The 23,212-nt window shown below is 39.8% G+C and overlaps 1 protein-coding gene across 6 annotated transcripts in view; it reads right to left on the bottom strand.

Moving 5' to 3' along the window:
* PSPC1 (paraspeckle component 1) overlaps window positions 1-23,212 on the bottom strand; it is a 152,929-nt gene that overhangs the window by 46,414 nt on the left and 83,303 nt on the right. For 3 of the 6 annotated variants that reach the window (XR_004030136.1, XM_030813288.1, XM_030813286.1), the window contains 3 exons: window positions 19,753-19,837; window positions 8,559-8,664; window positions 6,678-6,698 (listed from right to left, as the gene is read on the bottom strand). Coding sequence is in view for 4 of the 6 variants with exons in the window: in XM_030813288.1 (XP_030669148.1) it covers window positions 6,678-6,698; window positions 8,559-8,664; window positions 19,753-19,837 (212 nt within the window). In the remaining 2 variants the exon portion in view is untranslated. The other 3 variants (XR_004030137.1, XM_030813287.1, XM_030813289.1) reach the window with 2 other exon arrangements.

Below are 23,212 nucleotides of genomic sequence, written 5' to 3'. Positions count from 1 at the left end.
ATCCATACAGACTGAAAACCATAACCGAGCTGCACTGGCATTTGAAAAACAAGACTTCAAACAGCTACTTAATTCTCTCAGTTTACATCTAAGTAACTATAATATGACAAACATAAAATTTGTGACCTCAAAAAATTCAAAGAACACAATTAGTAGACAACAAAGTCAGAAAAAAATTAGAATACAACTTGGTAAGTATAAAGAATAAACTATATTGAACATAAAAATGACCAGGTGCAGTGGTTCACACCTGTAATCTCAGCACTTTGGGAGGCAGAGGCAAGAGGATTGCTTTAGCCCAGGAGTTCAAGATCAGCCTAGGGAATATAGTGAGACTCCATCTCTACAAAAAAAATGTTTTTAATTAGGAGGGGCTGGTGTCACACACCTGTAGTCCCAACTACATGGGAGGCTGAGGCAGGAGGATCACTTAAGCTGAGGAGTTCAAGGTCACAGGGCGCTATGATCGTGCCACTGAACTCCAGTCTGGGTGACACAGGGAAAGCCTGTCTTAAAAAAATTTTTGGCCGGGTGCGGTGGCTCACACCTATAATCCCAACACTTTGGGAGGCTGAGGTAGGTGGATCCCCTGAGGACAGGAGTTCAAGACCAGCCTGGCCAACATGGTGAAACCCCATCTCTACTAAAAATACAAAAATTAGCTGGGCATGGTGGCGGGTGCCTGTCATCCCAGCTACTCGGGAGGCTGAAGCAGGAGAATCACTTGAACCTGGGAGGCGGAGGTTGCAATGAGCCGAGATCACGCCACTGTACTCCAGCCTGGGTGACAAGAGCAAAACTCTGCCTCAAGAAAACAAAAACAAAAACAAAAAATTTTCCGGCCAGGCACAGTGACTCATGCCTGTAATCCCAGCACTTTGGGAGGCCAAGGCAGGTGGATCACTTGAGGTAAGGAGTTCAAGAGCAGCCTGACCAACATGGTGAAACCCCATCTTTACTAAAAATACAAAAATTAGCCGGATGTAGTGGCGCACACCTGTAATCTCAGGTACTTGGAAGGCCGAGGCACAAGAATCACCTGAACCCAGGAGGCAGAGGTTGCAGTGAGTTGAGATCACGCCACTGCACTCCAGCCTGGGCAACAGAGCGAGACTCCATCCTTAAAAACAATTTTTTATTTTAAATTATTTTAATGAAAAAGATCACAGCTGGGGTGAGGAATCAGAAGAAATACATGACCTGAGTCTGAACAGATATTCTCCAAAAGGAAAAAAGAAAGCATGATAATTTTTCTGGATTATGAACCTCTCTGAAACTCCAACGGAAGGTTAAGACCAAAAAAAATGTTAATCAATACAATTAAGTGTTCTCTGACGAAGTGTGTACACAGTATAAGAGATTCAGTCATCATTTCCAAGTAGTCATTCAAAAAAGATTTACAAATATAAACGATAAAACACAGAAAACCATTACTAATAATCATAGCATATGATTAAGCTAACCATACCTCCTGGTTCACCTAAGGAAGCCCATTTTATGCCTATTGTAGGAAGTATTTTAATAGTATCCATGTTCATTTGTCCCAGTTTGTATGAAAAATTCTACGGTTTCCCACACATCATTAGATATTATTAAAACTATTAAATAATCTTTGGAGGAGTGATCAAATAACTCAACACCTGGTTAAAACTGACACATACCTTCAACCCAAATATCCCAAATCAGCAAAGTCCTACAAATCAACTCCAAGAATATGTGTAAACATTACAAACTTACATATATGTTTGTTTTTATTTGATCACAAAAGTCTAAGTCAAGTTACAATTATGTACCATGCCAAATACTGAGAAAAATCCTTGGCTTGTAATAAATTATTTTAATGAATAAGTAAAAACATTAACAACCGAAACTAGTCACAACTAGAACATTACATATGAGACCATTGCAATGTCTGTTATTATCCATTTTGATTTTCACCAATATGTCCAAACCACTGGGTCTAGGACATCATTATACCAGAAATAAGCCTACCAGCCCAGCAGGTCACACTTAAATCTGACATCAAATTCTTTAGCAAATAATTCTTTAGTTACTTCCATAACTTAATGAAGAGGCCATAAAAATCTCTTGTAAAATGTGTCTTTTGTTTTAATGCTTCAGGAGTTTAGACTTCAAAAAACAAATCTTCTTAAGCAACATAAATTCCTCATTAGAGCTTTAAAAACTGTAGAAAAAGAGGGACGGCCATGTGGAAACCACAAAACTGTAACTTCTGCTCTGTAATCTTCACAAATCATTTCAGAAAATAAATTTGTATCTATTCATTAGTACATAACAACGGGATCATTCTTCTCTGACAGCATAAATTAATGGAATTTTTTTTTTTTTTTTACTGGATAGTTTGTTTTTGAGTTTTACACATGGCACATCAGGGAAAGTTAAGTTACGATTAAAGCAAGAGATGATAGATGAACAAACAAACAAACAACAACAAAAAGCCCAATGCAAGAGGCAGGAAAAGAGGCTGACTGGTTAAAGAACAGGCCAGATTCGACAATACTGATCCAGAGGGGTTCACATTTGAAAGAACAGTGCTTTATTCCTCTACTGACTAGAACTAAAGGGATTTTGGCCAGGTGTGGTGGCTCACACCTGTAATCCCAACACTCTGGGAGGCCAAGGTGGGCGGGTCACGAGTCAGGAGTTCCAGACCAGCCTGACCAACATGGTCAGGTGAAACCCTGTCTCTATCAAAAATACAAAACTTGTGGGACGGGCATGATGGCTCATACATGTAATCCCAGCAATTTGGGAGGCCAAGCGGGCAGATCACCTGAGGTCAAGAGATCGAGACCATCCTGGCCAACATGGTGAAACCTCATCTCTACTAAAAATACAAAAATTACCCAGGCGTGGTGGCGCACGCCTGTAGTCCCAGCTATTTGGGAGGCTGAGGCAGGAGAATCACTTGAACCTGGGAGGCAGGGGTTGGAGTGGGCAGAGATCATGTCACTGCACTCCAGCCTGGCGAGAGAGCAAGACTCCGTCTCAAAAATAAAAATAAAAATAAAAAATTAGCCAATCATGGTGGCACATGCCTGTAATCAGAGATACTCGGGAGGCTGAGGCAGGAGAAACACTTGCACCTGGGAGGCAGAGGTTGCAGTGAGCCAAGATCGCGCCACTGAACTCCAGCCTAGGCGACAGAGCGAGACTCCGTCTCAAAAAGGAAAAAAAGATTTTAAAATCCCAGGTATCAGCTGCAATGCAGTGACTCTTTACCATTTCTTCCCATTAACTTTTGCTCTGGTTTATAACCATGACTACCAATGAATCTTCTGGATACTTATTTGGATTCCTCAGGAATCCTTGGATCTGGAATATGAGGTGCTATGCTCAGTGAGCCTTCTAAAAACACTGGAAAAGCATATATAAATGAATAGATTTGCATTATTCTTCACAAACTCTATGAGTTTGGTAATATGAGCCACTTTTTATAGATTCCCTTCAACTCTCAGATTCAGAGGTCAGCAAACATTTCAGGTAAAGGGTCAGTGTAAATATTTTTTAGGCTTGGCAGGCCATGTAGTCTCAATATAGTCTCACATCGTTGTGTCACAACTACTCAAATCAGTTGTTGTAGGGCAAAGAAGCTATAAACGAAACAAAACAAAACAAACAAAAAAAAATGTTACAAAAATAGGCATCTTGTGAACTGCGCCTGGTCTATTCTAGTCTGTCAACCCCTGGTCTGGATGAGACAATTAAAATTATAAGAACTATGCATGCAAAATGCATAGTTTGAGATAATATGTCCTGCACATATAGTCTGAAAGCCCAAATCAAGGTTGCCACACCCAAATTCTGCAGGGTACTTTTCACGTAGAATGTCATGCTGTTTGAACCGTGTTCTAAAGATGGATATATAACCATATGCAGTGGTAGGCAACTATAGTCCCACTATTCAGGAGACTGAGACAGGAGGATAGCTTCAGGAGGTCAAGACCAGCCTGGGTAACACAGGGAGACCCAATCAAAATAAAGAAAAAAACAAAGATGGGTGCAACAGCATGCCTCTCCCAGCTACTTGGGAGGCTGAGGCAGGAAGATTCACTTAAGCCCAGGAGTTTGAGGCTGTAGTGTGCTATAATCACACTTGTCAATAGCCACTGCACTCCAGCCTGGGCAACACAGCAAGATACCATCAATAAATAAATAAATTGTGTCCTATATAAATCTTACACCATGTTGAACCACATCAAGCATGTCTTCCACTAACGCTCCCAGGACCCGTGAAAAATTCAACTACTTTCATTTCAATACGTCTCATTTCAATACAAGGCCAGTAGTTTTGAATCTTTGCTGACAAAAAGAAATAAGCAAGGTGTAGAGTTTTCTTTAACATGTAGATCCCCTGGTACCAACCTAGACATACTGAATCAAAATACTTGGAGGACTGAATCTCAGGCATTTTTCCTTAAGTTCCACAAATATATTGCAAGGTTGAAAGCTACTGGATTTAGCAAAAAAATGTGATCAAAGATCAATGTATTACAATCTACCTGGATCACAAAACAAGTCAATTATTAGTAGTATGATCTAGGAATCCACATTTTTTTTTTTTCATTTTTGAGACAGAGTCTTGCTCTGTCGCCCAGGTTGGAGTGCAGTGGTGTGATCTTGGCTCACTGCAACCTCCGCCTCCCAGGTTCAAGGGATTCTTCTGCCTCAGCCTCCCAAGTAGCTGGGACTACAGGCGCCTGCCACCACGCCCGGCTAATTTTTGTATTTTTAGTAGAGACAGGGCTTCACCATATTGGCCAGGCTAGTCTCGAACTCCTGACCTTGTGATCCACCCGCCTCGGCCTCCCAAAGTGCTGGGATTACAGGCGTGAGCCACCACGCCCGACCAGAACCCACATTTTTAAAAGCTCCTTGAATGTTTATTACGTACATTTGAAAAACACTGTTCTGCTGGGCACAGTGGCATATGCTTGTTGTCTCAGTCACTCAGGAGGATGAGGAAGGAAGATGCTTGAGCCCAGCCTGGGCAACATATCAAGACCCCATCTCTAAAAGAAAAAATACGTTTTACATTGTCCTTGGAAGAAGCACTACACTGTTAGCCTCTGCCAACATTCCCTTAATCATTCTGGCCTCACAGTCCCTCGAGTGCTACAATGGAACACCTCTAACAAGCAAAGAAATACAACTGAGTCAAACTGTTGCCTTAGCATATAACACACCTTTATTTTCAAGTTTATTATGTGTGTAGAATACACTGTGTTGAAATACCTAGGGCTATTCCCAACTACTCAAATGGGACTAATAAGGTTTAATAGCAAGTCAGGTATACATTTAGTTCAATGCAGGAAATCCGAAAAGGGTATGAAGAATTATTCTTTTCTTTATTGAAAAGGCAAACATTAATATGTACCATACAAGAAAAAGAAACTTCTCAGCTGGGCGTGGTGGCTCATGCCTGTAATCCCAGCATTTTGGGAGGCCAAGGTGGGCAGATCACCTGAGGTCAGGAGTTCGAGACTAGCCTGGCCAACATGGTGAAACCCCATCTCTACCAAAAATACAAAAATTAGCTGGGCATGGTGGCAGGCACCTGTAATCCCAGCTACTCGGGAGGCTGAGGCAGGAGAGTCGCTTGAACCCAGGAGGCGGAGGTTGCAGTGAGCTGAGATCATCCCATTGCACTCCAGCCTGAATGACAAGAGTGAAACTCTGTCTCAATAAATTAAAAAAAAAAAAAAAAAAAAAACTTTTCAAATTTTAAAACCAAGTAACATACAATTTAAACATCACCCCAATTTTCCTAACCCAAATATTTCATAACTACATGATACAATAACTAAAGCTAAAATAAGATGGATGTTTGGGTATTTTTATGACATTAACATTTTCCCAAGAAGCAACGTTTACTGCAAGAAACTGCATCAACAAAATGCTAGAACTGAAATCTGTCATTTAGTCCAATGCAAATTTTTCCCATAAAGCCTGGTAAGTACTAAAGTGTTTAAACTACTTAATCTACAGTTGGTGGAGTAACCTAATATGAAAACAATCACAAGACAATTATAAAAAACAATCTCATAAAATTCTCATTGCTTCCAGAATAATAGCTTTTAATGTGTCCAAAAATTGTGATAAGTAGAAAATTTCCACTTAGTAAATACTGCCTGGAAAAAAAATCAAATACACTCTACATTATGGTAAAGACAAACCTAAATGCAATTAAGACATATTATTAAAATGTATACATTCTTAAGGCAGTCGAATGTTATCCTAAATGAGTAAAAAATGTTGTTTAATTTATAGTTACAACAGCAATTATCAAAAAGTTTGTCTTCTAAGGAAAAATAAAGTATTAAATAAAACTGACAACTGATATTGATGAAGTACTGGCTTACATCCTTGAAACTCTTAAAAATATATTCCCATGTGTCATAAAATTATGATCAAGTTGAAGGCTGACAAACAAAGATGACCAGATATGACAAGTGTTTTCATTCTTTCTTTGTTACATGAAATTATTATTTAAAACGTGAAATATGTAAATCAGCATTTATTTTATACTTAAAAGTCCCATAACTCTTAGTTGTGTTGGAATATTTCCATTAGGAAGACAAGAAGAGAGAGGTGGCATCTTAAAATTAACAAAGAAAATCAACTTTATTCATTACTTGGACAAGCTGAACACTTACCATTTGATTCCTCCCTTTAAACTGAACAGTGAAATAAAGAGAAAGCACATAAGAGGGCCTAATTTCAAAGCTTAAACACACACACACACACACACACACACACACACACACACACACACAGCATTAAAATTGTTTAACAATTTTCTCCAAAGACAGTTTTCAAAGTAAATGAAGAACAACTGACAGAATGGCCTCAATGCATTCTTAATACAATGTTTTCCTATTAATATATTCCCATTAACACAAAATATTTGAGATAGGTAGAGTTTTCATTCATATTGCTTTTAGTGCTTGATTAAGTTTATAGTAGTAAGAGGCACTGTGAAGCTTGGAACCAAATAAAACTGACACCAAAATAATGAAAAACTTGTGTCGATTCATATCATTTCTAATCACAAATAAACTAACAGAACACTAGTCAGTGTTACACAATTATCATACCTCATTTACATACTATTTGAAATAGATACCCCAAAAAGTTAAGAGCTTAGTAACTTTGTGGTCTATCTACTATAAATACTAATTTTAAAATTAAAAAAAAAAACATAAATATTCCAGCGCAGGTTTCCACAGACACTATAAAAGGGTCAGAAAAAAATATTTTAAGTTATTGTGGGTCACAAATCATTTCTAATATTCTTCTTTCTTTTGCAATAACCCTTTAAAAACATAAGCACCATCAGTATCTCTGTGGTGGAGTAATAAAAATCAGGCAGTGGTCCCAGGCTAGAGCTTGCCAACTTACACTATAGCCAAATTAATTTTATCATGACGCTTCAAGTATGCGATACACACTTTAAGAAACTACTAGAAAAGAAGGTATATTATCACCTAATGCTTTTCTATGAGCATAATCTTATGAAACAACAGATGATCTATTTTAGAAATGTCAGCTCGGCGTGGTGGCTGACACCTGCAATCCCGGCACTTTTGGAGGCTGAGGTGGGCAGATCACTTGAGGTCAAGAGTTCAAGACCAGCCTGGCCAATATAGTGAAACCCTGTCTCTACTAAAAATACAAAAATTAGCCAGGTGTGGTGGCACGCACCTATAATCCCAGCTACTTGGGAGACTGAGGCAGGAGAATCGCTTGAACCCGGGAGGCATGCAGTGAGCTGAGATCGTGCCACTGCATTCCAGCCTGGTCGACAGAGCAAGATTCCGTCTCAAAAAAAAAAAAAAAGGTACTAAAATATTAAAGACAGGAAGAAAAAACCAACAGACTAAAAGAGGCTGGATGTAACAGCCAATTCAAAGAAACGAAATGTTTAAAAAAAAAAAAAAAATTAAGACCTGTGCAAATCTGGGCTTTACTTAGTCAAAATGAAAGAACTGACCATTTTTAAAATATGATAAAGATTTGTTTAAAAAGTCCTCATCTTTTAGAGATACATACTGAAAATAAAATTATATGAAATCAGGTATTTCAAATAACATAAATTGGGAAATAAAGTGGTTAAAGATGTAAAAGATCGGCCATATGTTTTAAGTGTTATGGCTGATGAGTACACACTACAATTCTTCTGTACACGTCTGAAATCTTCCAAAATAGAGATGTTTCATTAGCATATGGTGAAAATCAGTCAAGTGGAAATGATGTATATATCAAGATTTCTAATTTAATAGCATATGTCTTTTAAAGATCAACTAAAATAATAGGAAAAAATATAACATCCACTTCATAAAACACAGATACTATCTTCAGAAACTAATTTTACTTTACTACCTATGAGAGGTTAAGAAAATCATTAATTTATCAAACATGATGAATTTAGAAAGGTTAGAAAAGACTACTGTATAAACCAAAATCTAAAGCACTCTAAACATATATCATAAACCTGAAAATATAAAATCATTTTAGTTAACTAGTAGTTTACTTACATTTTCCATGTAGTTTGGCTTAAAGCCCTCTTGCTGTCGCCTCAGTTCCTCCTGTTCTCTGTGTCGGATCATTTCTTCCTCACGCCGCCGATGCTCCTCTTCATGTCTGAAAATTTTTTAAATAAAAATTTCAGCATCATGACATGTGAGCTGTCACTGGACATTTTACTTCATGTAAAATGAAATCATTTATGCAATCACATTATGCCAAACCTGTAATCACGACTGACCACGGCATAGTAAATTTACCTTCCTTCTATGTCACTCCAAGTCTTTAATAAATCAAAAAAGCCAAAGAAATAAAGTAACTTAGCTAAGGTAAACCAGAAAAACAAAGTAAAATCATAACTAGTATAGTTATTTGCGTACATTCAAGAAATTGAGAGTCAAAAAAAAGCTGAAACATGTACTCTCTTACTGTAGAAAGGAAAAAATCTCGGCCAGCCATGGTGGCTCACACCTGTAATCCCAGCACTTTGGGAGGTTGAGGAGGGTACATCACCTGAGGTCGGGAATTCAAGACCTGCCTGGCCAACATGGTGAAACCCCATCTCTACTAAAAATACAAAAATTAGCCAGGTGTGTTATAATCCCAGCTACTCGAGAGGCTGAGGCACCAGAATAAGTTGAACTCAGGAGGCAGAGGTTGCAGTGAGCGGAGATCGCGCCACTGCACTCCAGACTGGGCAACAGTGAGACCCTGTCCAAAAAAAAAAAAAAAGAAAAAGTCTGAGATCTACTGATCTATCACTGGCACTGCACAGTTCTTAAAGCCACTCAGAACATATCCAGAGATAAGCCACCTCAAAAAACCACAATGCCTAGACAAAAATCCTATTTCCAAAAGGAAGCCTTATCAACTCCTCTCTCCCCATATTCATCAACCCACTGAAAGAAATCCCCTGAAGCAGGTGTCAGCCCACAATCTGCTTTTAGAAATTAAGTGTTATAGCATAAACATTTACATTTACATTACTGTCTATGGTTACTTTGGGGCTAAAGCAGTGAGTAGTTAAGACAGAGGCAATATAACCTACAAAGCCTGAAATATTTAATATCTAGATCCAGGAAAAGTTTGCTGACCCCTGCACTACAGGTCTCTTCAAAGGAAAATCACTACCTACATATAGCAGGATTACGATTCAATCAGTAATTAAGTTATAAATGATTAAGAGGAAAAACCTATATAGTAATATTGAAGTAACAGACTCACATTATATTGGCATTTAAACCAATGCAAATTCAAATACACACAGGTTGAGTTTCCCTAATCCAAAAATCTGAAAGCATTTCTGAATCTTTCTAAACCTGAAATGCTCCAAAATCTGGATTTGTTGTTGTTGTTGTTGTTGTTGAGACAGGGTCTTACTCTGTCACCCATGCTGGAGTGCAGTGTCCCAATCTCAGCTCGGTTCACTGCAGCCTTGACCTCCCAGGCTCAAGCAATCCTCCAATCTTAGCCTCCCAAGTAGCTGGGACTACAGGCACGTGCCACTATGCCCAGATAATTTTTTGTACTTTTGTAGAGACAGGGTCTTGCCATGTCGTCCAGACTGGTCTTAAACTCCTGGGCTCAAGCAGTCTGCCTGCCTCAACCTCCCAAAGTGTTGGGATTACAGGCGTGAGCCCCAATACCCCGGCTGGAACTTCCTGATAGCCAACATGATGTTTAAAAAAATGCTCATTGGAGCATTTCAGATTTAGGATGCTCACCTGGTAAACACAATGCAAACACTGAAAATGTGAAAAAATCCAAAATACTTATTCTCGTGTTAAACATTTCCCATAATGGATACTCACGGTGTATGCCCTCCACCAATAAAACTGCAAAAGTAATTTATATAATGAAGGCTATATAAAGCTGATGCCCCATTATTAGGTCTCGTTTTCCAGATTACTCTTATAACATACTTTTCCTACATTTAGAATTGCAAATCCTCAAATTTCAAGATACCTTGTTCTTGCTTGTTGCACAACACTCCCGCTAAATCTGAGTCCACTAATTAAAAGATATGGTGATTTCTTCTATTATCAGAGGAAAAAACTCAGAATTTCATGTCAGACCACATGAACAAAAATGTTCCTAAGGGATTTCAAGCAAAATCTGGACTATTTTAAGATTGTTGTCTTACTCTCTATATAACTCTTAGTATAATCCTTAAAAATAATCTTTTTTTTTTTTTTGAGACGGAGTCTCGCTCTGTCGCCCAGGCTGGAGTGCAGTGGCGCGATCTCAGCTCACTGCAAGCTCCGCCTCCCGGGTTCACGCCATTCTCCTGTCTCAGCCTCCTGAGTAGCTGGGACTACAGGCGCCTGCCACTGCGCCCGGCTAATTTTTTGTATTTGTAGTAGAGACGGGGTTTCACCATGCTCTCGATCTCCTGACCTCGTGATCCACCCGCCTCGGCCTCCCAAAGTGCTAGGATTACAGGTGTGAGCCACCACGCCCGGCCAAAATAATCTTTAAGTAAACTGGTTAATCCATTTCCTAGATATTAACACATTTCATACATTTTACTGTGAAGAAAATACTTCACATTCATGCATGTGGGTGGCGATGGGAAGATCCAATAAAGGCCACATGTGTTGAAATTCAGTTTTTCTCATTTTAAAAGGGTCAATATACTCATAATATACTAATACTACTTATAAAAAGAGTCAATATACTAATAATATACTTATATGCTCAGTGGGATCTGGGGTAGCACCCCATAATCAACCACATTAATATTTCTGCAGTAAGATACAACATTCACACTCTGGAGATAATAAAGGTTTCACGTAACAGGAGTTCAGATCAACTTTTGCCATCAAATGGATTCACGTCAGATTGCCACTTGAATAAGGATACACAGAAAAACTTTTGGCAGGGCGCGGTGGCTCACACCTGTAGTCCCACACTTTGGGAGGCTGAGGCAGGTGGATCACCTGAGGTCAGGAGTTCAAGACTAGCCTGGGCAACATGGTAAAACCCCGTCTCTACTAAAAATACAAAAATTTGCTGGACGCGGTGGCGCGTGTCTGTAATCCCAGCTACTCAGGAGGCTGACGCAGGAGAATCGCTTGAGCCCAAGAGACAGAGGTTGCAGAGAGAGCTGAGACTGCGCCACTGCACTCCAGCTTGCAAAACACAGCGAGACTCCATCTCAAAAAAAGAAGAAAAAGAAAAAAAAAACAAAACACCAACTTTTTAGTCTCAAAGCTTCCGAATTACAAAGACAATACAGTAGACACAGTGACCTTGTTGGGGGCCCACTTCTACCACATAATTTTAAATGAACAAACCTATTTCCAGTAAACAGAAATGTATGCACAAATGTGCAGGGACATAGGTATACACAGATATATACTGTGGCATTACTTATAAAAGCAAAAGGTCAAGGACACATTAATCAGTTATAAATGGGAGACAATGTTCACTGACACCTTGGGAGACAAGAAACACATCTGTTACAGAGGTGGATTACTATCTACTGGCATGAAAGAATGTCTGCGATGCAAATGTCAGGAAAAAGGGCAAGTAAAAGAATGGTATTGCTATTACTGCTTTTAAAAAATCATTTTTATGGCCGAAATTTGGTGGCTCACACCTGTAATCCCAGCACTTTCGGAGGTGGAGGCAGAAGTGAAGGTGGGAGGATCACTTGAGTGACAGCCTCTCTCCACAAAAAATAGAAAATATTAGCCAGGGCCATGCACAGTGGCTCATGTTTGAAATCCTAGCACTCTGGGAGGCCGAGACGGGCATATCACTTGAGGTCAGGAGTTCAAGACCAGCCTGGCCCACATGGTAAAACCCCGTCTCTACTAAAAATACAAAAAAATTACCCGGGTGTGTTGGCACGCACCTGTAATCCCAGCTACTCAGGAGGATGAGGCAGGAGAATCGCTGGAACCCGGGAGGCAGAGGTTGCAGTGAGCTGAGACCATGCCACTGCACTGCAGCCTGGGTGACAGAGCAAGGCTCCATTTCAAAAAAAAGAAAAAAAAAAATATATATATATATATATTAGGCAGGAATGGTGGCACACGCTTGTAGTCCCTGCTACTAGGGAGGCTAAGGTGGGAAGATCACTTGAGTCCCATAAGGTGAGACTGCGGGGAGCCATGATCACACCACTGCACTCCATTCTGGGTGACACAGTGAGATTCTGTCTAAAAAATCAAATAAAAATCGTTTTTAAAACCATAGAAGAGAGTATGAAAAAGTTTATACCACATGGGAAATGATTAGGGGAACAGGAGCATTGCCCTTGCGATTATACCACGCAGAAGATTCTATAATCTAAATTTAATGACAGCATACAGAAACATTCCTGTTGTCCATATATGTTTGCTTTCAATTATTTCTACTCCACAAATGCTTTAATGACCACCTTTATAATTATATAAATTACCTTTTCAGGTCAAGGATTGCTTTCTAGGTTATATTCAGAAATGGAACTACTAAGGAGAGGAGAACTAATAATTATGACAAATTTTAAATCCTTCACGTTACATTTAATTGAAAACTAATAAAATTTCAATTTTACAATTTGTTTTATTTTGAGGCCCATTAATTATTTACAGGTCTCAAATATTCTTGCAGGATTCTGAAAGATGCTTACTGGATGAAACCTCCTTGCTGTTATTGTTCAGCACTATGGCTCCACATCCAACACGGAGCCCAAGACATAAGAAGGGCTTTATAATAATTCGCTAAATGACTTAAGAAAGGAAGTGGGGGCCGGGCACACTGGCTCACGCCTGTAATCCCAGCACTTTGGGAGGCCAAGATGGGTGGATCACCTGAGGTCAGGAGGTCGAGACGAGCCTGGCCAACATGGTGAAAACCCTGTCTCTACTAAGACTACAAAAATTAGCCTGGCGTGGTGGCAGGCGCCTGTAATCCCAGCTACTTGGGAGGCTAAGGCAGGAGAATCTCTTGAACCCGGGAGGCAGAGGTTACAGTGAGTCAAGATTGTGTCACTGCACTTCAGCCTGGGCAACAGAGCAAGATTCCTTCTCAAAAACAAAAAAATAATAATAATATAAAAATTAGCCAGGCGTGGTGGTGTGCACCTTTAATTCCAGCTACTCAGGAGGCCGAGGCAGGAGAATCGCTTGAACCTGGGAAGTGGAGGTTGCCGTGAGCCGAGATCGCGCCACTGCATTACAGCCTGAGCAACAGAGCGAGACTCCGTCTCAAAAAAACAAACAAACAAACAAACAAACAAAAAAAACAAAGAAAGGAAGGAAGTGGGGCCAGGTGTGGTGGCTCATGCTTGTTATCCCAGCACCTTGGGAGGACAAGGTGGGCTGATCATCTGAAGTCAAGGGTTTGAGACCAGCTTGGCCAACATGATAAAACCATGTTTCTACTAAAAATACAAAAATTAGCCAGGCAGGGTGGTGGGCACCTGTAATCCCAGTTACTTTGGAGGCTGAGGCAGGAGAATCACCCAAACCCAAGAGGCAGAGGTTGCAGCGACCGAGATCGCACCACCGCACTCAGCCTGGGCAACAAGAACGAAACTCTGTCTCAAAAAAAAAAAAAAAACAAACGAAGTGGGTAGGTGAGTAAATGGGTGGAAAGAGAAGGAATGAAGGAATAAGTGAACGAACAAAACAAAGGAATAACTACTAAGTGGTCAAGTCACAGGCTGAACCAGTTCACGTAAGCCCCTCATCCTGGTCTTCCTTCGATACCTGCCACAACCTCTGAAGAATTAAGTTACCTATGAAAAACTGAATAATTTATTTATAGCATTGAAAGTAAAACCAGAAACTTATGTACTCCAAATACATTTCTCTCAAAATGTACTGTCCTAGGCCAATTTTTCTATCTTCCAACTAAAGTAAAGCACAAAGGCAGAATTCAGACTATTTGGCTTGTTAACAAATAAAGCTATCTTACTTGGCAGCAGCCTCAGCCAGATAAATCTCTTCATTTTAATTATGACAGTTTTCTTCATTTGCTCCATCTTGCAAATATGTATGAGTTCCTAGACATAATCTTTTTTTCTTTCCTTTATACATACTGCAAAAACTACTCAAACTTTTTTTTTTTTTTTTTGAGACGCAGTCCCCTCTGTCACCCAGGCTGGAGTGCAGTGGCGCAATCTCCACTCACTGCAAGCTATGCCTCCTGGGTTCAAGCCATTCTCCTGCCTCAGACTCCGAGTAGCTGGGACTACAGGCGCCCGCCACCACGCTCAGCTAACTTTTTGTATTTTTAGTAGAGACAGGGTTTCACCGTGTTAGCTAGGATAGTCTCGATCTCCTGACCTTGTGATCCGCCTGCCTCGGCCTCCCACAGTGCTGGGATTACAGGCATGAGCCACCATGCCTGGCCAAAAACTACTCAATTTTAAAGAAAGTTGTTCATACTTCTTAAATCAAGATCCTTACCATTAATTTCAAAAGAAACTCCCCAGCCACTAGAAAAGACTAAGATTGTAACAGATTTATCACTGCCTGTATTTACTAGAATTTGGCCAAACATAAAGGTTACCCATCAAATTATCACCTCATATTGAGATATTTTCAGTTAACTGAATTTTAAATTGAATCTGATGCCCCCGTATATTGAGATTACATAATTTAAAAAAAAATCATGCAATAAAAAATTACATCTTCAGGCCGGGCACGGTGGCTCAAGCCTGTAATCCCAGCACTTTCGGAGGCCAAGGCGGGCGGATCACAAGGTCAGGAGATTGAGACCATCCTGACTAACATGGTGAAACCCCGTCTCTACTAAAAATACAAAAAATTAGCCAGGTGTGGTGGCAGGCGCCTGTAATCCCAGCTACTCGGGAGGCTGAGGCAGAAGAATGGCATGAACCCAGGAGGTGGAGCTTGCAGTGAGCCGAGATCACGCCACTGCACTCCAGCCTGGGCGACAGAGTGAGACTCCGTCTCAAAAAAATAAAATAAAATAAAAAATTACATCTGCAACAAGCATTCCACATCTCAGCCTATGATTAAATCAGCAACCTATCCTCTATGTGCCTATGAGCTTCCCCTAATATTAACCCCTTGTATAATCATAGTACAAAATTATGAAAACCAGGAATGAATACTAGCACAATATTATAATTAACTATAGACATTACTAAAATTTCACCAGTTTCCTCACTAATTTTTTTTTTTAAAGAGACAGGGTCTTCCTATGTTTTTTGTTTGTTTGTTTGCTTATTTGTTTTAAGAGACAGGGTCTTGCTATGTTTCCAAGGCTGGAGTGCAGTGGCTATTCACAGGCGCTATCCCACTACTAATCAGCACGGGAGTTTTTACCTACTCCATTTCTGACTGGGGCCAGTTCACCCCTCCTTACGTAACCTGGTAGTCCCCCTGCTCCCAGAAGGTCACCATATTGATGCCAAACTTAATGTGGATATCCAATCGACATAGTGCATTACAGCCCAGAACTCCTGGGTTCAAGCAATCCACCCACCTCAGCCTCCTAAGTAGCTGGGACCACAGGCCCACTAACCCCTTTCTTCTGTTCCAAGACCTTACCCAGAATCCCACATTGCATTTAGTTGTTATTTCTCCTTAGTCTCCACCAGTCTGTAACAGTTCAGTCTTTCTATCTTTCATGAACCTGACACTATTAAAGAGAACTGATTGTTTTGTAGAATGTCCTTGAATTTGGGCTTTTTCTCATGACTCGAATGATTATACATATCTGGTAAGAATATCACAGAAATAATGTTATATCCCATTCAGTGAATCGTATCAAGGGGCTCCTGATGTCAACTGTCTTATTACAGGTGATACGAAATTAGTGTTTGGTTATGGTGGTGTCTACTGGGTTTCGCCACTTTAAATTTAATATTTTTTCCATTTTTACTTAATACAAATTTGAGATTATGCAAAAACCCTGTTTCTCAAGTTTTTACCCACCAACTTTGGCATCCATCAAAAAAGCTTGTCTATAGCAATTATTATTAAAGATCGAGGCACCAGTTACGTTCATTGTTACTGAAGCTTCTAGGGCCTCTCGGTAGAAAAAGCCACAAAATACAGCATATGGGCCAGGCATGGTGGCACATGCCTGTAATATCAGTGCTTTGGGAGGCTGAGGCAGGAAGGATCACTTGAGGCCAGGAGTTTGACACCAGCCTAACCAACATAGCATAATCCCATCTCTACAAAAAAATAAAAATTAAAAAATTAGCTGGGTGTGGTGGTGCACACCTATAGTCCCAGCTACTTGGGAGGCTAAGGCAGGATTGTTTGAGCTCAGGAGTTCGAGGTTACAGTCAGCTATGATTGCAACACTGCACTTCAGCCTAAGTGACAGGGCAAGACCTTGTCTCTTAAATAATTTTTTTAATTAAAAATAAAATACAGTATATGTATACATATTAACCCATACATAAACACACATCTGTATTTCTGCACGTATTTGTCAATATTAAACACCACAGAGTTCATACCTCTGATTCAAATCACACTCACACAGGATTTTAATTTTAGCCATTCATCTTTCTCTAATGATGAGAAACCTGAGTCTCATTATCCACAATATACAGTCATACCTTGGTATGTGCAGGGGATTGGTTCGAGAACCTCCCCCAGATACCAGAACCCACTGATGCCCGAGTCCCTGACATATGGTGTAGTATTCGCATATAACCTATGCATATCCTCCTACACACTTAAAAGCATCTCTACTTATAATACCTAATACAATGTAAAGACTATGTAAACAGTTGTTACACTGCACTGTTTACAGAGAACGACAAGTAAAAAAAAGTCCTCCTACACACTTAAAAGCATCTCTAGATTACTTATAATACCTAATACAATGTAAAGGCTATGTAAATAGTTGTTATACTGCACAGTTTAGAGAATGACAAGTTAGTCAGGCGCGGTGGCTCACGCCTGTAATCCCAGCACTTTGGGAGGCTGAGGCGGGAGGATCACGAGGTCAGGAGTTCAAGACCATCCTGGCTAACACGGTGAAACCCCGCCTCTACTAAAAATACAAAAAATTAGCCAGGCATGGTGGCACGCGTCTATAGTCCCAGCTACTTGGGAGGCTGAGGCAGGAGAATGGCATGAACTCGGGAGGCGGAGCTTGCAGTGAGCCAAGATTGCGCCACTGCACTCCAGCCTGGGCGACAGAGTGAGACTCCATCTCAAAAAAAAAAAAAAAAAATGACAAGTTAAAAAAGTCTGTTCATGTTAGTATACACACAATTTTTTCCACAGATATTATCAATCCACAGTCAGCTGAATCCATAGATGCAGAACCCACAGATACAAAAGACTGTACGTACTGATCTGTTCATGTAACGTATACACACAAAGTAGTTTCAGAACTACTGGCCCATACGCCTAACTAGCTTATAGAATTGATGTATGGTTCTTATCATTAGTATTATGATATCCAGTCAAGATACTATTTTCCAGTTATTTAGGTTCCTTGTTTTCTTCCCTATCCCCTTTCAATGTGATGTTATTCATTTGTAAGACAACTAGGTTAATTTCTTGTATTTTTGTATCCTATTTTGGAATCCACCCCTCATATTGTTTGGTTTTAATGATTTATTTTTTGCTTACATGAGGGGTAGGTATAATTTCAAAAAGCCTAGCTGTCATCTCTAAGTTTTAAGAGGAAAAAGCTGGATTCAGGTAAGACTTTATGTTAGGGGAGAGGAGGTTTCCTTGTCTTTGTTAAAAGTAGAAAAGATCTGGCCGGGCATGGTGGCTCACGCCTGTAATCCCAGCACTTTGGGAGGCCGAGGCAGGTAGATCACGTGAGGTCGGGAGTTCAAGAGCAGCCTGGCCAACATGGTGAAGCCCCGTCTCTACTAAAAATACAAAATAAGGTGGGCATGATGGCACAAGCCTGTAATCCCAGCTAGGAGGCTGAGGCAGGAGAATCACTTGAACCTGGGAGGCAGAGGTTACAGTGAGCCAAGACTGCACTATTGCATTCCAGCCTGGGCAGCAAGAGCAAAACTCCATCTCCAAAAAAAAAAAAAAAAAAAGAATGAATTGGGTAGAGTAAAATCATATAGAAATATTTATAAATTGATAAACTCGGGTACAAAGTTTGAAAAAATACATCAAAATATACAGAATATCACCTATCTGTAGACCAGAGAAGCTTCAAATTTGTTCATGGTTTTACACTTTTTTCTTTACTTTTACTTCCCCATGAACACCTTACTTTCTTACCACAAGCACTTTATATTTTTAAAGCAAATACTATTTTCAAAAACAGATTTCTACATTTGCTTTAACTATCATAGCTTTGTTCATAATATTTCCTAACTAGCATGATTTTTGAACCTTTGAAGAGTAATGTTTATACCATTATATTTTGCAATTAAATGCCACAGGCACAAGGTGAGCTATCAATGTGGGTTTATACATCTTGAATTAACCACTCTCCCAAACATCCTTACTTAAACCTAAAAGATTTCAAGCTGACCATCACGATTGTCTATTATGTACTGAGATTTTAAGTCCCCATAACCCCTTTTAACACGGAGTCAACTTCCAGAAATCTTTTTTTTTTTTTTTTTTTGAGATGGAGTCCAGCTGATTAGCCCAGGCTGGAGTGCAGTGGCAAGATCTCAGATCACTGCAACCTCCGCCTCCCAGATTCAAGCGATTCTCCTGCCTCAACCTCCCGAGTAGCTGGGATTACAGGCACATGCCACCACAGCCAGCTAATTTTTTAGTTTTAGTAGAGACAGGGTGTCACCATGTTGGCCAAGCTGGTCTCGAACTCTTGACCTCATGTGATCCGCCCACCTCAGCCTCCCAAACTGCTGGAATTACAGGCATGAGCTACTGCCCCCAACCTCAGAAATCTTGTTTAAACATTATCAGAAGCACAAAGTTACATAAAGATATTCATAGTAGAGTTACACACATAACAAAATAAGAGCAACGCAAATATATCCATCTCTGGAAAAATGGATATTCACAGCATATTCTTACAATAAATTACATATAATAATACCTAAAACCCTTGTTTAACTTCAAAGTGTTAGCATTCAAAGTGCCCTTAGCCAGCTAAAAAATAGCAAAGAATTATGCTACAGTATGAAGTAATTCACTGTGTGTGGTTAAAATGGGCAATTTTTCTATCTTTCCTGTAATACTCAACTTATACAACTTGTAACAGGTGGTGGGGAGTTTTTATTAATAAGACATACAATTCACGTTTCTTAAAATGATCTTCTTTTACCTTAGTTGTATTTGCTTCCGTTTTTGCAACTCTTGGTTTCTGAGTTCTTCCAAGCGTCTGAGTTCTTCTTGACGCCTCATTAGATCTATAAAATAATGACTGCACATTAATATTTTTAGTTTCCCTTTCCATATTTTTATACCAATAAGCATAGAAGTTCTCTATCACTTGCAATATATTGGTATATTACTCATTTTATAATAATGTAAGCTGCGTAATTAAATAAATACCCTTTCTGAGCACGTTTCTTCACGTATATAAAAAAGAGTATTCAAGTTCATTCTTGGCCAAGTGCGGTGGCCCACGCCTACAATCCCAGTACTTTGGGAGGCCAAGGCAGGTGGATCACTCAAGGCCAGGAGTTCGAGACCAGCCTGGCCAACAAAGCAAAACCCCAACTCTACCAAAACTACAAAAATTAGCTGGGCATTGTGGCGCACACCTGTAGTCCCAGCTACTCAGAAGGCTGAGGCAGGAGAATCACTTGAACCCAGGAGGTGGAGGATGCAATGAGTTGAGATTGTGCCACTGCACTCCAGCCTGAATGACAGAGCAAGACTCCATCTCAAAAACAAGTTCATTCTTGTTGAGGGAAAAACGCGTAATAAACTCATCTTGGCTGGGCGCGGTGGCTCACACCTTATAATCCCAACACTTTGGGATTATATATGCCCAGGTGGGCAACAGAGTGAGATGACTCAATCTCAAAAAAATAAAAAAATAAATAAATAAATAAATAAATAAAAATTCATCTTTATGCCAAGAAATTAAAATAGGTAGGCTGGCCTGTGCCTGTAATCCCAACACTTTGGGAGGCCGAGGTAGGCGGATCACTTTGGCTGAGGAGTTCGAGACCAGCCTGAGTAACAAGGTGAAACCCTGTCCACAAAAAATACAAAAATTAGGGCCAGGTGTGGTGCCTCACGGGTAGAATCTCAACACTTTGGGAGACCAAGGCAGGCGGATCTCCTGAGGTTGGGAGTTCGAGACCAGCCTGGCCAACATGGCGAAACCCCATCTCTACTAAAAATACAAAAATTAGTTGAGTATGGAGGTGCATGCCTGTAATTTCAGCTACTCAAGGGGTTGAGACAAGAGAATCACTTGAATATGGGAGGCGGAGGTTGCAGTGAGCCAAGATGGCGCCACTGCACTCCAGCCTGGGTTGCATAGCAGAACTCTAAAATAAAATAACAAACTGTAATTGTTTTCAGCAGCAAATGCAAAGCCCAAACACATGTCTTCAGAGACACCAGCAGACAGCACTTAAGAACCAGACCAGACAAACAGGAATCATGACATAAAACCCAAGGAACCTCCCTCACAACACAATTAGCATGAAATTCCTCCCTAACTAAGCCAATATCTTACGAAGAAAAGTAGTGAGGAGAAAATTCTTCAAAGAAGAAAGCAAAGATAAATGCTGATATAAACAAGACTTTTCAACAACAAAAAAGCATTTCCACTATCACCAATCCCTGCCATATCAAGAATAGGTGGGTTCCAGAGTAAGATAATGAAAAGTACATTTGTATTGCACATCTGAGAAGTAGTGTATAAACTTTCCACGTTAAAAATCTCCAAAGCTAAAAATCTTTGTCTGTGATTTTGTACAAAATTATGTATGTATACATGCATATATTTTAAAATAATAAAATGTTAAAATACTCTGGATAGCACAATTGCTGGTTGCTTTTATTTTCCTTTTCTCTTTATATCTGAAATGTCTAAAGTGAACAAATTACCTCAACTGAATGTTTCTTAATAAATACCTATACTCAAGAGTTGACTCACATAATACTACAGCTAAAGTTAATCTAAGGTACCAATAACCCAAACTTCATAACAATAGCAAAACAGGCATCATAACCGTAACAAGGTAAATATTGTTCTCCCCATTTTACAGATTAAAAACAGACATTTATAAATTATTCAAAAGAAAAGGATTCAGATAGATTATAAAGTTGCCCCAGCTATATTACATGATTCAACTGGGATGCCAGGCCAAACCTCTCCTTATTCCAAAGCTCTTTCAAAAAAGTATGCCAAACCTAGTTGATCAGACTCAATTGGAAAACTTAAAAATACGCATTTGGGGATGTTGTTAAGAAAAGTCTGTTTCGGTATATGAGACAGGGCCCACGTAGTTCTCATAATAGGCCCATAGAGAAAACACTTGATTATCTGAAAAATGTTAAACATGACTGCAATTATTTCAAACCTTTATAACATAATTATCAAACTTAAATACTCATTAGAATTACTTAAATACCTGACCAGTATTTAAGTAATGGCTCACACCTGTAATCCCAGCACTTTGGAAGGCTGAGGCAGGCCGACCACCTGAGGTCAGGAGTTGGAGGCCAGCCTGACCAACATGGAGAAACCCCGTCTCTACTAAAAACACAAAAATTAGCCGGACGTGGTGGCGCATGCCTGTAATCAGAGCTACTCAGGAGGCTTAGGCAGGAGAATCGCTTGAACCCGGGAGGCGGAGGCTGCAGTGGGCTGAGGTCATGCCACTGCACTACAGCCTGGGCAACAAGAGCGAAACTCCATCTCAAAAAAAAAAAAAATTACGTAAATATCTTTTTTTTTTTTTCTCTCAGAGACAGGGTCTCACTCTGGCACCCAAGCTGGAGTACAGTGGCATGATGGTAGCTCACTACAGCCTCAAAAACCTGGGCTCAAGAGATCTTCCCACCTCAGTCTCCCAAACAGCCAGGACTGACAGGCTATGCAATTTAACAAAGCTGCTTTTAACCTCTCAGATCTTATCACCTTACACGATAAAAGAAAAAAAAAAAAAAAAAAAAAAAAAAAAAAAAAAAAAAAAAAAAAAAAAAAAAAAAAAAAAAAAAAAAAAAAAAAAAAAAAAAAACTCAATTATCACCTTACCTGTAACATTGGTATAATTAGCTCAAAGGCTCCAACAATCCATTATCAAATAAGCACAATTACCTAATACTTACAAGAACTATAAACTTAAAACTACCATTTTATGCTTACTAAACTATATATTTTTTAAAGTTCCTAATACCCAAAGTTCCTGATATTTCACTAAAGCTTATACATCTGTACACTGCAATGATTAATATCTTTCTAGGGGAAAAAACTGTAAAAAGTACATAACTAGAGATATTTTTTTTTTTTCTTTTTTTTTTTTTGAGACGCAGTCTCGCTTTGTTGCCCAGGCCGGAGTGCAATGGCAAGGTCTCGGCTCACTACAACCTCTGCCTACCAGGTTCAAGCAATTCTCCTGCCTCAGCCTCCCAAGTAGCTGGGATTACAGGCGCCCACAACTGCGCCCAGCTAATTTTTGTATTTTTAGTAGAGACGAGGTTTCACCATCTTGGCCAGATGGTCTTGAACTCGTAACCTTGTGATCCACCTGCCTCGGCCTTCCAAAGTGCTGGGATTACAGGCGTGAGCCACCGCACCTGGCCCAACTAGAGATGTC

The sequence above is a fragment of the Nomascus leucogenys genome, chromosome 5 (genome assembly GCF_006542625.1).
Source record: "Nomascus leucogenys isolate Asia chromosome 5, Asia_NLE_v1, whole genome shotgun sequence".
In the NCBI taxonomy this organism is placed as follows: domain Eukaryota; kingdom Metazoa; phylum Chordata; class Mammalia; order Primates; family Hylobatidae; genus Nomascus; species Nomascus leucogenys.
Note: the sequence above shows the minus strand (reverse complement) of the source record. Positions and strands in the feature narration are given on the sequence as shown.